The sequence below is a fragment of the Rhinoraja longicauda genome, chromosome 6 (assembly GCF_053455715.1).
Source record: "Rhinoraja longicauda isolate Sanriku21f chromosome 6, sRhiLon1.1, whole genome shotgun sequence".
NCBI lineage: Eukaryota > Metazoa > Chordata > Chondrichthyes > Rajiformes > Arhynchobatidae > Rhinoraja > Rhinoraja longicauda.
Window position 1 is genome coordinate 15423607 of NC_135958.1, and position 18268 is coordinate 15441874.

The following is an 18268-nucleotide window of genomic DNA, read 5'->3' on the forward strand; positions in this document are numbered from 1 at the left end:
GGATGTCTGCGGGGCGAACCGGGATCTGGTGATACCCTCGGACTAAGTCCAGTTTTGAGAAAACCGTGGCGCCCTCTAGACTGGCAGAAAAATCATGAATATGCGGGATCGGGTATCGGTCAGCCGTGGTGATGGCGTTCAGACGTCGGTAATCGCCACATGGTCTCCACCCCCCAGATGCTTTTGGGACCATGTGTAATGGTGAGGCCCACTGGCTGTCTGACGGGCGTATGATCCCCAGCCGTTCCAAAGTGAGGAACTCTTCGCGAGCGACTGCCAGCTTATCAGGGGGTAGGCGTCGGGCTCGGGCGAAAACAGGCGGTCCCTCCATAGGGATGAAGTGCACGACTCCGTGCTTGGCGGCAGGTGTGTCGAAACGCTGGACTAGGAGCTCCGGGAATTCAGTGAGTATCGCAACAAACGGGTCGGAGGTCGTGGTGACGGCCTGGACGGTCGGGCTGGATGACACGGAAACCGAAGGAGCGGGGGGGTCAACGCTACTGGACGACGGCTGCAGGCTCTTCCCGCGGACGTCAGGGATTAATGAAAAAGCCCAAAGAAAATCCGCTCCCAGGATTGCCTGGCCTACATCTGCGATGATGAAAGTCCAGTTGTAGGTCCTGGAACCGAAGGACAGGGACATGTCCCGTGTTCCATAGGTACGGACAGAGCTGCCGTTGACCGCAATGAGTGGGGGGCCGGTCTTACCTGATCGCGCTTCCTGGCAGGATGGAGGCACAATGCTGACGATCGCCCCGGTGTCCACGAGGAAAACGGTACCCGTATGTTGCTCCGCAAGGTAGAGGCGATGGTTCTGGCCGATCGAGATTGCCTCTACATTTGATCGGCCGAGGCATTTCCCGAGAATGTGCAGGGGCTTCTACAGTTGCGTGCCGCTGCTCCCCACCGTCTATGAAAGAAACACCAGCCGCGCTGGTGTGTTTCTATGTCGCGGGCCTGTTTCAAAATGGCCGCCGTCGACGTAGCAGCTTGGCGGGTTTTTTGAAAAGTGGCGGGCGGATGGGCGCCATGTTGGCCGCGCGGTCGGTCGCTCACCTGTGTTGAAACCCGATTTACTGAGCCGGGGCGCCTCGCCTTTGCCGCGACCAGTGCGTCCGCCTTTTCTGCGAAATCCATCGGGTCCCCGAAAGTAACGTCTGCTAGGACTACGCGGACGTCCTCTGGCATCTTCTCGCGGAATGCCTCATCGAACATGAGGCATTTGGTGTGTTCTCCCGCTAGAGTCATCATCTCCGTCATGAGGACCGACGGCGGTCGGTCTCCGAGCTCAGGTAAGTGCAGGAGTGTGCTGGCCCGCTGTTGTTGGCTGCGCCCGAAGGTTTTCAGCAGCAGCGACTTGAGGCCCGCATACTTGTCGGTTTCTGGCGGGTCGGTGACGTACTGTGCGACCCGTGCGGACGTCTCTGACGGCAGGACGCTCAGTAGATGGTAGAACCTGGTCGCGTCCTCCTGTATTCCCCGGAGGTGGAACTGTGCCTCCGCTTGGGTGAACCACAGGCGTGGTTGGTGGGCCCAGAACGGGGGAAGATGAACGCCGACTGCGTTTGGCGTCGATGCCTCCCGATGGGACATCTTGGTGATCTGTGATCACGTCGGGGTCACCACTATGGCGAGTCGTAGGCGAAGTACGTTGAGGTAGACGTTTATTGTAATATTAACAACCGTGACAACCAACGCACCAAACGACAGAGAACCATAAATCTTACTGTCTCTCTCGGAGGACTAAACCAGACTGCCTAGTTCCTTTACGTGCGCACCACCTCACCTCTTCTACCAATCAGAGGGTTCGATGGTCTGGACCAATCCCTGTATCCCTACATAGGCATGTTTCTTCCCTTCTGGTTTACTGACACAGTCACAATTAGTGCCACTTTAATCAGCAAGAGTTGCGATGTGAGCATTCCACAATAGGTTTGTGAAGTGCCCGCAATGAACATTTGGCAATGTAAGCAAGCTGTGAAATATACTCGAATGCCTTGCACTAATAAAAATGCATGAGTTTGTGGAGTAGTATATATAGAGTCATAGAGTGATGGCGTGTGGAAACAGGCCTTTCAGCCCAACCTGCCCACACCGGCCAAAGTGTCCCAGCTACACTAGTCCCACCTACTCGCATTTGGTCCACATCCCTCCAAACTTGTCCTGTCCATGTACTTGTCTAACTGTTTCTTAAACGTGGGACAGTCCTAGCCTCGACTACATCCTTAGTAGTAAGAATCGTGCCTACAGATGTTATTTGGTATGTGATAGAAGGGAGTGGGAGTGTATTGATCAATGTTTGAGACAGGTGCTATGCCAATGGTATGGTATTTCACTGACTAACCACACATGCAAAGTCATCGACCTTTCTTTTTGCAGCACTGCATTCATCTCCACATTCCTTTGAACTCTCTTCCCATTGCCTTTATTCTGCACACCTGCACTTTTTAAATCACTATCTAACATATTTCCTGCAGTCTCTAAATTTTATTTGGAACCTTTCATGACTTCAGACTGCTTGTAAATGTTCTATGACTAAAGAAATGCTGTATCCATGTAACGTTTGGCCTGAGACCAAATGTCAGGTGAATTGTCAGATTTTTTTGAGTATTGAGCATTTAGAGTAATTAACATATGTTAAGGAAATGTATTGGACAAATTGGCAGCATGGTGGCGTAGCAGTAGAGCTACTGCCTTACAGTGCCAAAGACCCGGGTTCGATCCTGACTATGGGTGCTTGTCTGTACCGAGTTTATACATTCTCCCTACGACCTGCATGAGTTTTCACCGAGATCTTCGGTTTCCTCCAAAGATGTGCAGGTCTATAGGTTAATTGGCTTGGTATAAATGTAAAATTGTCCCTAATGTGTGTACGGTTGTGTTAATGCATGGGGATCGCTGGTCGATACAGACTCGGTGGGTCGAAGGTCCGATTTCCGTGCTGTCTCTAAACTAAACTAAATTAAATTAGATGGTGTAGCGACCATAGGGATTGGTCCTGAGAGTCGAATCCTCGGATTGGCCAGCAAGGTCACGTGGTGGTTTTGGCGCCCAAAACCAGTCAGTGGGAAGAGAACTTCGATGTGAATAGTTTGAGTTAATGGTCGTCTGTAATCTCGGTTGTTATCCTTTGTAATTGAATATTGCTACCGCAATAAACTTCTTTAACAAAGTACAAGCCTTCAGAATCGCCATATTGGTGACCCCGACGTGATCTAGCCGATCATCTACCATGCAGGGACACGGCGCCCCAGCTTCGGTTCTAACGCCCGGCGTACCGCAGCTAAACGCGGTCAGCGTTCATCTTCCTCCGTTTTGGGCGCATCAACCACACCTTTGGTTTGCCCATGCTGAAGCGCAGTTCCACCTGAGAAACATCTCGGTGGATGAGACGAAGTATTATTACCTCCGACCCGTGTGCTGCGGTCCTGGCTGAGTTTCCGGAGCTGCTCGTTCAGCATTTCGACGCCCCTTCTGCAAAGCACGGCGTTGTCCATTACATTTCCACCGAGGGGCCCCCCGTTTTCGCTCGGGCCCGGAGGTTGCCGCCGGACAAACTGATGGTAGCTCGTGAAGAATTTCAGAAGATGGAACAAATGGGCATTGTCCGTCGTTCCGACAGCCCGTGGGCCTCTCCGTTGCATATGGTCTCCAAAGCATCTGGGGGGGTGGAGACCATGTGGCGATTACCGGCGTCTTAACGCCGTCACCACAGCAGACCGCTACCCCATACCGCACATCCAGGACTTCTCGTCTAGGCTGGAAGGTGCTACGGTATTCTCCAAAATTGATTTGGTGCGGGGGTACCACCAGATTCCTGTGCATCTGGAAGACGTACCAAAGACTGCCACGATCACTCCGTTCGGGTTGTTCGAATGGTTGCGTATGCCTTTCGGTTTGAAAAACGCGGCGCAGGCTTTCCAGCGGCTTATGGACCATGTCGGTCGGGAATTGTCTTTCGTTTTTATTTATTTGGATGATATCCTGGTCGCCAGTCGCTCGGAGCAGGAACATCTGGTCCATTTACGGACCGTGTTCCAGCGACTTCAAGACCACGGGCTCATCATTCACCCCTCAAAGTGTCAATTTGGTCTCCCCTCTATTGATTTCTTAGGTCACCAGATCACCTCGGCCGGTGCCACTCCTTTGCCGGAAAAAGTGGAGGCAGTTCGTGCCTTCCCGCGGCCCACCACGGTAAAGGGGTTGCAGGAGTTCGTGGGGATGGTGAATTTCCATCACAGGTTCGTGCCGGCAGCGGCACGGATCATGCGTCCGCTCTTCCAGTGTCTCGCAGGCAAACCTGTCGAGTTGGAGTGGTCCACGGCCGCTGAGACGGCCTTTGAGGCAGCTAAAATGGCTGCTGAGACGGCCTTTGGGGCTCTGGCAGACGCCACCATGCTCGTCCACCCGAGCATCTCCGCCCCCACGGCCCTGACGGTCGATGGGTCGGACGTGGCGGTGGGAGGGGTTTTGGAACAGCATGTTGATGGCAGTTGGCAGCCCTTGGCGTTTTTCAGCCGACAGCTTAATCCGGCTGAGCTGAAATATAGCGCCTTTGACCGAGAGCTTCTGGCTCTCTATTTAGCTGTCCGCCACTTTAATTATTTTCTGGAAGGCCGCCCATTCATGGCCTTTACTGACCACAAACCATTGACTTTTGCTTTTTCGAAAGTGTCGGACCCATGGTCGGCCCGCCAGCAGCGGCACCTGACTGCCATCTCAGAGTTTATCACGGATGTCCGCCACGTCGCGGGTAAGCTTAATGCCGTTGCTGATGCCCTGTCCAGGCCAGCCATTCCCCCCATTTCGGCGGTGGAATGCGAGGTAGATTTTCAGGAGCTTGTGGAGGCACAGCGCCTGGCAGACACTGCCTCAGCATATCAATCCACCACTGCGGGGTTGAAGTTGGCCCAAGTGGCTTGCGGGTACAAAAGTCTGGTGTGATGTTTCCCATTCCCGCCCCAGGCCGGTGGTGCCGGCCGCCCTTCAGCGTCGGGTGTTTGATGCCATTCATGGGCTGGCGCACCCGTCCATTCGCTCCACCTCTGCCTTAGTGGCCGCTAGGTTTGTGTGACATGGCCTGCGGAAGCAAGTAGCCGCTTGGGCCTGATCCTGTGTTCCCTGCCAGACTTCTAAAGTTCACCGGCATGTCCAACCTCCGGTGCAGGAGTTTGCGGTCCCTATGGTCCGTTTTTTCCACATTCATGTTGATTTAGTTGGGCCTTTACCCTCCTCTAGGGGCTACACTCACCTACTCATGGTGGTTGACAGATTTACCCGTTGGCCAGAGGTCTTCCCGTTGTCCGACACTTCCACCGCCTCTTGTGCCCGGGCCCTGGCCCTCCACTGGGTGGCCCGTTTCGTTGTTCTGTCCGTCATTACCACCGACCGGGGGTCCCAGTTCATCTCTACCCTTTGGGCTACGCTAGCGGAGCTGTACGGTTCCAGGTTGCAGCAGACCACGGCGTACCACTCACAGGCTAATGGGCTCGTGGAGAGGTTTCACCGACAGCTTAAGGCTGCCCTCAGTGCGCGGCTGGACGGCCCTGACTGGGCAGACCAGCTGCCCTGGGTCCTTTTGGGCATCCGTACTGCTCCTAAGCAGGATCTCGGAACTTCGTCTGCGGAACTAGTATATGGCTCGCCACTCAGAGTGCCCGGGGATTTCCTTCCGGAGTCCTCTGGTCAGCAGCCCTCGGTTCCGTCGGTTTTAGCATCACTCCGGGCGAGAGTGGGTTCCCTGGCTCCGGTTCCTACTACGCGTCACGGGTGTTCCATGGTGCATGAACCGCCTGCCTTGAAGGACTGTGAATTTGTGTTTCTGCGTAGGGATGCCCATCATTCCCCATTGCAGAGGGTCTATGAAGGACCGTTCCGCGTGTTGCGTAAAGGGGCGGTCACCTTCACCTTGGATGTTGAGGGCAGGAGTGAGCTCGTCTCTGTGTCCAGGCTCAAACCTGCACACTTGGATCAGGACCGCCCTGTCCTGGTCGGTCAACCGCCTCGACGGGGCCGTCCTCCTGCCGTTCCCCCCGACCCGGGACCTCCTGCGGTTCCTGCAGCCCCTCTCTTTACTCATTCTGGTCGCGAAATCCGGCCCCCTGCTAGGTTCCGTACCTCGGGTTCTGGGGGGAGGTCATGTAGCGACCATAGGGATTGGTCCTGAGAGTCGAACCCTCGGATTGGCCAGCTAGGTCAGGTGGTGGTTTTGGCGCCCAAAACCAGTCAGTGGGAAGAGAACTTCGATGTGAATAGTTTGAGTTAATGGTCGTCTGTAATCTCGGCTGTTATCCTTTGTAATTGAATATTGCTACCGCAATAAACTTCTTTAACAAAGTACAAGCCTTCAGACTCGCCATAATGGGACTGAAAGCTGACAAATCCCCTAGAACAGATTAGCTATATTCTGGAATCCTAAGAATTATGAGCAAAAAAGAAAGGTGAATAGCTGGAGGCATTCAGCAGGCCAGCCAGCATCCGTAGAGGAAAATGTACAGTTAATGTTTCAAAACCCTCCATCGGAATTGAAAGAGTAGTGGGAAGCAGCCAGTGTCGAGAGGTGGAGTGAGGTGTAAGGTAAGACCTGGCATGCAATAGCACAGGTGAGGAAGGGTTAATTAACATGTAACAGTCAGGTGGGGGATGGAAGTGTGAGATATCTGTTGTACTTCATGGTCCGGTATCTGTTATACCTTTGTTATGACTCTGGACGGACCACAAGTACACGTGTTTAAAAGGTTAGAATGCTGGAGCTTAAATCCAGGCTGTTTATTCCACGGCCACCTGGAACCAGTGACCACCAAATCACCTCATTCTCTTATATACACATTACTACACAGGCAAACAAAGTAGTCCTTGTGATACAACAAAGTAGTCCTTGCAATATCACAATAGTAGCAAGAGGCTGGGAGAGAGAGAAAGGGACAGAAGAGGTGTAGATTACCTGAAATTTGAGAATTCAATGTTCATACATTGGGTTGGAGACTACCCAGTCTGAATATGAGTAGCTGTTCCTGTTTGTGTTTGGCCTCACCTTGCCACAGGAGGAGCAATAATAGTTTCTAATCTTTCAGTCTCAATCAGGGGTTCCATCTGAAACAATTTCTCTTCACAAATGCTGCCCGACCCGCTGAATTCCTGCAGCTGCTCTCCCTTTTATACTACAGAGTCCAGCAACTGCAATCTCTTGTGCTCCAGTTAATTAGAAGTTAGCAGGTAAAAAGGATTTTCAAAAAAGGTTGAAGTAAATAGGAAGATAAATATTATAAAGGCATCTCTGGGTAACTAAAAGGTTCTGTTTTTAAATACATTCAAAGTCAAATTTGTCTGCAAGTTTTAAAATATATGAAAACCACTTGATAAGGTAACACCACTACACTATTGTAATAAATGGCATTAAAAATACATCTGACTGGTAAGAAAGAAATAAAAGTGGAGAAATGGAGAGAGATAGAGAAAACATTTTTTGCTATTAATAGGAGAGTATGTTTGTATGTCTGTTGGTCTTTTGAATTTAATAATATGGGAGCTTGTTTGTATGTACTAGTGTCTAAGTCATAGATTTTCAATCTGGGGACAGCCATTAAACTTGAATGGAAGGATGACTAATGGAGCAGATGACTAAGGAAATCTTGCTGTGTACACTGTGAATCTGCAGAAGAATATTGCTTTGCAAGAGGAACTCAATAGGTTAATTAATGGTATGCGGATGAGGTTGTCCTGTCAGGATTCCTATCTTAAAGCTTTGCCACTCTCAAGAGCTATTAGATGACTATGATATTTTGTCCAAGACATCCAACAGAGGTATTCAAAAGTTGATCTCCAGGTCAGTTTATGGTGGCTTTTTGTACCACTCACAAACTTCACTCCTTTATACGAAGAGCCTTTGCTCTTGATGGATGACTAAGATGGGGCTTTTTCATGCTGGATAACCATGGAAGAATTAACCTTGCACTTTGTCTTATCATACATAGAGATTTGCTTCTGAAATCATACAGCATTTGCTTTGTTTGGGATTGACATTTTGTAACCATTGACACAGCCACAATTTTATTATAATTGCAGTTGAAAGAAAAAGAATAAATGGTGACAGCAAAAGTAAATCTTACATTTACTATTAGTGCTGGTACTGGTGTCAATCGTGTCACATGGATCATTGACAGTATTTGAGGGAGATGTCCTTCACGGGCTGCAGTAAAGTACAACCTGCAATGACAAGAAGAAATAAGCTGAAGAATCTTTAATACACTATCCGAGGTAATAAAATTCCTCCAGAAAATAATTTACAAATAATTGAAACTCGCTGCCTGAGAAATTGGAATAATCCATTGATTAAATGAAGCAAGATTTTTAAGAGGGAATTTAATATGAAAGAGGAAATTCAACTATGAGATCAATTGAATTAAGTAACTTCCAATTATAAGTAAATTGCTTTAATTTCACTTAAAATAAAAAACAATCCTGAATTTCTCGAGGACAGCAAGCGATTGCTTGTATGATAAATCTGCTTTCCCCTTAAATTGATACCCAGCAAGACAAAGCTATTTCTGACCCGACTGCCAAGACTCTGGTATGCAGTAATTAGTGCAAAATTGTAGGCAGTTGGTATTTCAGTGCTGAACTTCAGTACAACACAGACTACATTTGGCAAATTGCTTCTTAAGAGTCTTAAGGAAGTTCAGAACTTTTGCATTCATGCAGCTATCCCAAATTTACAAATTTGTTATTTCCAGAGAAATCCAGGCAATAAAGCTTTGATATTGTGAATTTTACAAAAATAGATGGAAAAATGTTATAGAAGGAATGCATCACAGTGAAAAGTAGATTTGAGATAGCATCCCTCCACGGATGCTGTCTGAGCTGCTGTTCCTCCAAAACTTAAGATTTCAGCATCTGCACTCTGTTGTGTGTCCTGGTAACCATATTTTGTGGGTCAGTGTGGTATAAAACTGATTCCAAGAACAGAAACAGAAAGGTGGACTCAGGAATGGACAGAAGAATAAAAATTACACAATGAGGCCAGATGTGAAGGAAGATGATGACAAAGGTTGGTACAGCCAAGAGTCAGCTGATGAGAAATGAAAGACATTTTTTAAAAATGGACCTGGACTTCCATCATTCAGGTTATCTGTCACACGTGTTTGATCACAGTATGATCACAGTATGGCTCCGGGAACTTCAGATTGAAAATACTTTGTCCACAAAAGAAATGACAAGCAAAATTGTGGTTTAAAAGTTTCATTCATAATCTGGGCAACAAGAAATCAAACCATTAACAACAAGCGATTCATGGGTTCTCACAAGGTGCAGCAGCTTCTGCAAAAAAATGACTATAAAGAGTGTTCTGATGGAGAGTAAGCCCAGGAAACATGCCTCACACAGGAAAATAGTGGATCTACAGAAAAGGTTACAAAGAGAATGATGAAATTGATACCCAGTCTGTAAATTGAAAGAGTAGGAAAAAAATAACGATGTAAGACAGAAACCAAAGGCAGGCAGACAGAAAAAACAAAAAGGCCAAAACCATCCAAGTGTTCTTGAACCAGAAGCCATCTATGAATCAGAAGGTCCACAATCTTCTGAGGATCATGCAACTCTGTTGATGCAGATACATACATGAAATCCAGGTACAATCTTGATAAGACCATCAAAAAGGCTAAAAGGACTTTTGCTCCAAATTGGAGGATGAGACGAACAATCGGCAGCTGTGACAGGGCGTGCATGCCATCACTTCCTACAAGGCAAAACCAAGTGGCAGCTCAAGAAACAGCGAGGCATCATTCCCAAGTGAACTCAATATGTGCTAGACACGATTCATTAGGGTAAATGCTGACATGTCTTCTCAGGCTTCCTTAGCCCCCAATGGTATTGTAATCTCAATCACAGAGGGCGAATAGATCCTTCAGGAGGGCGAACCCTTGGAAAGTGTCTGGACCTGATGGTGTACTTGGTCGCATTCTCAAAACCTGCACGGAACACTGATTGGAATTTTTGCGGACATCTCCAACCACTCATTATTGAGGTACAATTTGCCTACCGCCACAATAGATTAAAGGCGTGATGTGATCTTGCTGGCTCTCCATGCACTGAATCACTTGGACAATAAAAACACATACATAAGGCTGTTGGTCATTGATACATCTCAGCGCTCAACACCATAATTCCCTCCAAACTTGCTACCAACCTCAGGGAATGGGGTCGCTGCACATTGTTTTATAATTGGATCCTCGAATGCCTCATCAATAGACCCCAATTGGTATGAATTGGCAACAGCAATTAATAGAAAATAGGTGCAGGAGGAGGCCATTCGGCCCTTCGAGCCAGCACCGCCATTCATTGTGATCATGGCTGATCATCCACAGTAACCTGTGCCCAACTTCTCCCCATATCCCTTGATTCCACTAGCCCCCAGAGCCCTATCTAACTCTTAAATTCATCCAGTGATTTGACCTCCACTGCCCTCTGTGGCAGAGAATTCCACAAATTCACAACTCTCTGGGTGAAAGTGCCATTAGCTTTCTTCACTGCCTGCTGTACCTGCATACCAACTTTCAGTAACTGGTGTACAAGGACTCCCAGGTCTGGCTGCACTTCCCCCTTACCTAACCTGACACCATTGAGATGATAATCTGCCTCCTTATTTTTGCTGCCAAAGTGGATAACCTCACATTTATCTACATTATACTGCATCTGTCATGCATCTGCCCACTCACTCAACCTGTCCAGGTCACCCTGCAACCTCCTAACATCCTTTTCGCAGTTCACACTGCCACCCAGCTTTGTGTCATCTGCAAACTTGCTAGTGTTACTTCTAATTCCTTCATCCAAATCAGTAATATATTTGGTAAATAGTTGCGGCCCCAACACCGAGCCTTGCGGCACTCCACTTGCCACTGCCTGCCATTCTGAAACGGACCCGTTTAACTCCTACTCTTTGCTTCCTGTCTGCCAACCAATTCTCTATCCATGTCAACATCCTACCCCCAATACCATGTACTCTAATTTTGCCCAACAATCTCCCGTGTGGGACCTTATCAAATGCTTTCTGAAAGTCTAGATACACTACATCCACTGGCTCCCGTTCATCCATTTTACTTGTCACATCCTCAAAAAATTCCAGAAGATTTGTCAAGCATGATTTCCCTTTCATAAATCCATGCTGACTTGGACTTATCATTTTACTGCTATCCAAATGCACCGTTATTACCTCTTTAATAATTGACTCCAGCATCTTCCCTACCACCAATGTCAGGCCAACTGGTCTGTAATTCCCTGTTTTCTCTCGCTCCTTTCTTGATAACCATCAGCACCGTGACACCTTAAGGCTGTGTGCTCAGTTCCCTGCTCTACACAGTTCCAACTCCATCTTTAAATTTGCCGATGACACCACTATTGTTGGACAGATTGGACAGGTAACGATGAATCAGAATTTAGGAGGGAGATCGATCATCTAACTTGAAGAGCCAGAACAACAACCTTCTTTCAATGTCAATATGGTTCTTGCAAAACCAATATGCTGTTTGCTCACCTTAAACAGCTATGCCAAGGACCAACAATCCTGTCATCATGGGCACGTCGGTGGTGGACAGAATCAACAATTTCAAGTTCCTGGGCATGCGTATTTCTGAAGATCTGCCCTAGACCCAGCACATGATGAAAAAAGCCCATCAATAGCTTTACTTCCTTAGAAGATTGAGGAAATTTGATATGTTGATGAATACTGTCTTGAATTCTATAGGTGTATGGTAGAGAGCATAATGATTGGTTGCATCACATTCTGGTCCGGCAACTTAAACCCCCAGGAACGACAAAAAGTGGTGGAGTCTGTCTGAAATATCATGGGTACTGACCACCCAACATCGAAGATATCTATAGGAAGTGCTGCCTCTAAAAGACAGCCAGCATCATCAAGGAATTACAACATCCTAACCACACCCCCATTTTACTCAGCCATCAGGAGGAACATGTAGGAGTCTGAAAACCATGACTTGTAGGTTCAGTAACAGATTCTTCCTAACAACCATCAGGCTATTGAACACTACAAATACTGTGAACTGTCTTGGTTGCATCAGGGACTTTGGGCTTTTGTTTTATTTTGCACTAATATTGGGGTTTTTTATTATTGAGCTTTTTTTTTGTTTAGTTATTATGTTATCCATTGGGTACTTACAGACCTGTTATGCTGCTGCAAGTAAGAATTTAATTGTTCTGTTTCAGTACATTTGACCATTAAATACCCTTGGCCCTTGACAATCAAAACAGAGACTTGCCATTATCAGATCCTCGTCTTATTCCAAATATAATAAACACACTCCAAGGACACTGAAAACAAACGCTTTGTTTTATTCCTCCATTCCTTTACATCCCAACAACATGTGTTCTCTGACCTTCCCTCCCACCTTGCACTCACCCCACTCGCTTCTCCACTTGGGTCAAATGGATTCAAACTCCTAATTACAGCTGCTTCGTTAAACACCATATCTGCTTCAAAAGGTGAACTAAATAATTACTAGTTCATCCTCATCGCCAATGTCAGATTCTCTTCATGTAGTCAGCAAACTTCTGAGAAATGAACTGAGGCCCATTGTCTGGATATATCACTGGTAGACCGTGTCTTGTGAAGATTTCCATCAAAACAGCTAGTCTTTTCCGATGTTATGGACTTCATTATTACATACTCATAATATCTGCTATAATAGTCAATCACAACTAGTATTGACTCTCCTGATGGAAGTGGGCCTAGAAAATCTACCGCAACATCTACCCATGGTCCTGTCAGTAACAATGTACTTTGTATTGGCTCAGGTAGATTGGGTCTGCTTACCATCTGACATCCATGACATTACCTCACATGCAGGGCCGGATTAAGCTAGTGCAGGGCCTGTAGCATATGTTATAAAGGGGCCTTAAATACGGGACAAGGTGACGTCACCGCCCGCGCCCCACATGAACTCACCCAGCCAGCGGCCACGTGTTCCCGCTCCACCAATGGCGGCCGCCTGCGCCGGGAGGCGGGTTGCTACGCAACCTCCGTTAGGCGGCGCCCGGGCCTACAGTCTCTGGAGGTAGACACAAAATGCTGGAGTAATTCAGCTGGTCAGACAGCATCTCGGGAGACAAGGAATGGGTGATGTTTCTGGTGGAGACCCATCCGAAGGGAGAAGGTCTCAACCCGAAACATCACTCATTCCTTCTCTCCAGAGATGCTGCCTGACCTGCTGAGTTACTCCAGCATTTTGTGTCTTCCTTCGATTTAAAACAGCATCTGCAGTTTTTTTTCCCTACCCTTCACGACCAGAAACGTCACCCTTCTTCTGCTGGCCCTCCATGAGGCGCTTCTCTCTTGGGGGCGGGTTTGCCAGCTCCGTAGCGGCGGGAGAGCCAGGCCTGGTGCCATGGGAAGCAGCCGGAGCCAGGGCCTGGGCCTGGACGTGACCGGGTAACCGTGAGCCTGATGTTGGCCAGGGGCAAAGGCGGCAGCAGCAGCAGCGGCGGTGAGGCCGGGCGTTGGTGGATGCCAAGGCCTGGGCCTGCCCTCAGCTCCCCTGTCCCCTCTCCTCTCCCCGGCCAGCTTAGCGCCTTCGCCACACCACCCAAAGTCCAACGGCATCGGCACAGCAACATGCTCTGGCCCCCCGGTTAGTGGGAGAGCAGCCGCCATTTACCCACCGCACTGAACATCCCTGCACTGGGACGGGACAGGACTCTTCCCTCCTCCCCCCCCCACCCCTTGCTCCACTAATGGCGGCCGCCCGGGCCGGGTGGCGGGTTGCTATGCAACCTCCTTTAGGCGGCGTCCGGGTCTACAGCGACCCCCCGGGCCTAATACGGGACAAGGGCGTTCCCGTACGGGACATTCCAATTTAGCCGAAAATACGGGATGTCCTGGGACAGTTGGCAACCCAAATATAATGGCACTTGAGTCATCAAGGGCAGCTCTCTCAGTTAAAAACGCCTTCTCCCTTTGGATGGGTCTCAACCAGAAACATCACCCATTCCTTCTCTCCCGAGATGCTGCCTGTCCAGCTGAATTACTCCAGCATTTTGTGTCTACCTCCAGACACTGTAGGCCCGGGCGCCGCCATGTTTTCTACAGGAGAGAGAGAGGAGAGAGAGGAGAGAGAGAGAGAGGAGGAGAGAGAGAGAGAGAGGAGAGAGAGAGGAGAGAAGAGAGAGAGAGAGAGAGAGAGAGAGAGAGAGAGAGAGAGAGAGAGAGAGAGAGAGAGAGAGAGAGAGAGAGAGAGAGAGAGAGAGAGAGAGAGAGAGGGAGGGACGGAGGGAGGGAGAGAGAGAGAGAGGGAGAGAGGGAGAGAGGGAGAGAGGGAGAGAGGGAGAGAGGGAGAGAGAGAGAGAGGAGAGAGGGGGAGAGAGAGAGAGGAGAGAGGGAGAGAGAGGGAAGAGGTTGGGAGAGAGGGGAGAGGGGAGGGAGAGAGGAGAGAGGGGCGAGAGGAGGGGAGAGGGAGAGAGAGAGAGAGAGAGGGAGAGAGAGAGAGAGAGAGAGAGAGGGAGAGAGAGAGAGTGTGTGCAGTGGATACAGAGCAGGCGAGTTTCAGGACCGAAGAAGAGGCTGGCGTCCGGCGAGATTTTGCAGGGAGATAAGAGAACCGTGTTAGCCTTTCAATGGAAGGAAGCGACGAGGGAGGGACTTGTTGGGAGGAATCTTGCAGGAGGCACTGCGAGATGGACGAACGGGAGCTGGGTTGATTAAATCTCAGCGGTGATAAATCTCAGGCTGTTAGCTAGATGTAGCAAGCAGTGTTCGCTCCTGCGGGGACTGGCCGGGATGGAGATTTAAGGGCGTGCGTTTCTCATCTCTGTCCCTCTGATTGTGTGTGGGTGGTTGAGGGTCTGTGTCTCAGGGTTGGTGGTTGGGTGGTGACGTGCTGGCTGCCCATTTGTCCACGCAGCCCCGCCGCCAACACATTCTAACCATGGCGTTGACAACACATTCTAACTGCAGCGTTGGCAACACATGCTAACCGCGGCAGTTAGGGAGCGGCGCACGCAACACAGCGTCCCTCAGTGGGATGCCGATTTCATTTAGCGCGGGGCCCTCGAAAGTGCTACTTTTGCTACTATGTTAATCCGGCCCTGCTCACATGTCGTCCCACATCTTTTACCATCCCCAGCCACCATATTTCTGTACGAAGATTTTGTTTAGTTCCAACAACTCCTAAATGTCCTTCATGAGCTAACATCCTTGCTCTCAAGTTTTGTTGGCGCTATGATCCTGTTTCCTCTCAGCACACACTTTCTAATTGTACATAGTTCATATCTGATAGCTGTGTGGGCATTCCTCTCAGTCACCTCTGGATCCGCTCTCTAACATCTTGTAGGTTTGGATCCTTGTAGTTCTCTTCCTCTATTTCCTTTGTTCTCATTGCTCGGTGTAGTCTACTGCAACAAATCGTACAAATGATCCTGCTGCTGTCTCCAGTGTAGACCCTTGCGGCTTGTCTACCTTCAGCAATCTGAAGAATGAGTCAGCTATATTGTTCTTTCCAGTGATGTGGATCACTCTGTATTTGTACTGTTGGAGTCTAAGCATCTATCTTTCAATCCGGGCGCATGGTTTGGATCGAGGGGAGAAGATTGTCTCCAGTGGTTTGTTGTCTGTCTACAACTAAAACTTGATGCCATACATGTATGCTCACATGCCCACTTTAAAGCCAAAGCCTCCTTTTCTGTCTGGGAGCATCTTCTTTCTACTTCTGTCAGTGACCTGCTTGCATAGACTAAGACTCTCGATTGTCCCACATGCTTTTGTACAAGTACCACTCCTCGGCCCACTGGGCTTGCATCTGCAATAACTCGGGTTGGGACCTTTGTATCATAGTATCCCAACGTATGGGGTCTCATCAAACTCCGTTTCAACATGTGAAATGCAGCTCTTTGTTCTGGACCAAACGCAAAGTGCACATTCTTCCTTGTCAACCTCCTCAGTGGCTCTGCCACAGTAGCTAGGTTTGGAATAAATATTTCACAAAAATTCACCAAACCAAGGAAACTCCTTACTTCAGTTGCATCTCTTGATTCTCGAACTTCTTTCACAGCTTCAATCTTCCCCTCGGGTAGATTGATGCCATTATTGGTTACCTTGTGGCCCATAAAAAACAATTCTGAGACACCAAGGACACATTTGTACATATCCACTGTCAATCCATCAGCCTTCAACCGAGCCTGTGTCTGCCTGAGCGTGTGGTACCATGAATAATCAATCAGACAATCTGAGATGTCTGCAGTTCCAGGCATCGCTTGAATTACCTTGCGAATTTCATATTGGTAAATCTCTGGTGCGGCATTGAGTTCAAACAACAACCTCTTATATCGATAGAGTCCACAATGTGTGACAAAAGTAGTTATTTTCCTTAACTCTAGGTCTACCTCCAACTAATGATAACTCCACTTTAGGTCTAGTTTGCAAATACTTTGCTTTTAGATAGCTCGTGTAGGACCTCATCAACATTAGGTATGGGGTGCCTCTTGTATTATTGCCTCGTGAATTCGTCTCATGTCCACGCATTATCGCTCTGTTTGTTTTTGATCCTACTACAACTGGACAGACCCATGGCGTCGATTCTTCAATAGGTTCAATTCAACAGGTTCAATGATATCCTGTTCAATGAGCTCTTAAATCATAGCTTCAACCTTTTCTCTTAATTTGAATGGAGTTCTTCTCATTGTTTGTGCTACAGGCTTAACATTTGGGTCTGTCTTGAGTTTGACTCGACGATTATGCAATTTTCCAATGCCTTTAAATACTGGCTTGAACTTCTCCTTTAAGTCCACATATGACTTCAGTGAGTTCACATTTATCCCAATGTGTAGCACACCTAATGCTTGGGCAGTCTCTCTACTCATGTGTGGCTCCCTTTTCTCCTTAATTACTACAAATTCAGTCACTGTGTGCTTATCACCTGCTTGGACCTCTGTGTTGAAACATCCAACCATCTGGAGTGGTTTCAATGATGTATAAGGATACAATTTCCTCTCAAATTTCCTTGAAGTTCATTTTATCTTATTCTGTTTTACAGGTAAATCTTCCCACAGTGCTCCATCAATAACATTGTTGTCACTTCTAGAGTCTACTGCAATATCTACTTCCACACCTCTAATTTCACCAGCACCTTTGCATGTTTATTGTTGATAGCAAAACCATACCCTGCATCCATCCCTGTTTTGTCACATTTACATTCACTCCGCCATTCAACAACATGGCGTGAATTTGATAGTATCTACCTCTCTGCCCTCTTCCTCCAAATCTATTTGTTTTTCTATCATCTCTCTTTGGTTTGCCTGGGGCTCAACACTTCTTTGCAAAATGGTATTTTTTTCCACACTTTCTGCATGTTTGATCCCTGACAGAGCAGCATGACTCAATAGACAATAGACAATAGGTGCAGGAGTAGGCCATTCAGCCCTTCGAGCCAGCACCGCCATTCAATGCGATCATGGCTGATCACTCTCAATCAGTACCCCGTTCCTGCCTTCTCCCCATACCCCCTCACTCCGCTATCCTTAAGAGCTCTATCCAGCTCTCTCTTGAAAGCATCCAACGAACTGGCCTCCACTGCCTTCTGAGGCAGAGAATTCCACACCTTCACCACTCTCTGACTGAAAAAGTTCTTCCTCATCTCCGTTCTAAATGGCCTACCCCTTATTCTTAAACTGTGGCCCCTTGTTCTGGACTCCCCCAACATTGGGAACATGTTTCCTGCCTCTAATGTGTCCAATCCCCTAATTATCTTATATGTTTCATTAAGATCCCCCCTACTCCTTCTAAATTCCAGTGTATACAAGCCCAATCGCTCCAGCCTTTCAACATACGACAGTCCCGCCATTCCGGGAATTAACCTAGTGAACCTACGCTGCACGCCCTCCATAGCAAGAATATCCTTCATCAAATTTGGAGACCAAAACTGCACACAGTACTCCAGGTGTGGTCTCACCAGGGCCCGGTACAACTGTAGAGGACCTATTTGCTCCTATACTCAACTCCTCTTGTTACGAAGGCTAAAATGTCCAAAATTCCCACATCTAAAACACTCACGGTCATCTTCAGTTTTGGAATGACCCTTACCATGTCCATGTCCCTTGCTAGTGCCAGTGGATATCATCTTGTTAACATAGCTTCCTCCATCCAATCTTATGGTCTGAAACTGGGTTTCCACGGCTTCAAATGAACACGCAATTGTCAGTGTTTTCACTAATGTTAGCATGTCACCTTTCTCCAACAACTTGCGTCTCAAGCCATTTGATTTGCAACTTT

General features: G+C 48.0%; 1 protein-coding gene across 1 annotated transcript in view; it reads right to left on the reverse strand.

Moving 5' to 3' along the window:
• Positions 1-18268, reverse strand: part of LOC144594267 (Y+L amino acid transporter 2-like) — a 103906-nt gene that overhangs the window by 15752 nt on the left and 69886 nt on the right. Inside the window, exon 7 of the mRNA XM_078400532.1 lies at positions 8109-8205. Coding sequence (XP_078256658.1) covers positions 8109-8205 — 97 coding nt within the window. The remainder of the gene's footprint in view (positions 1-8108; positions 8206-18268) is intronic.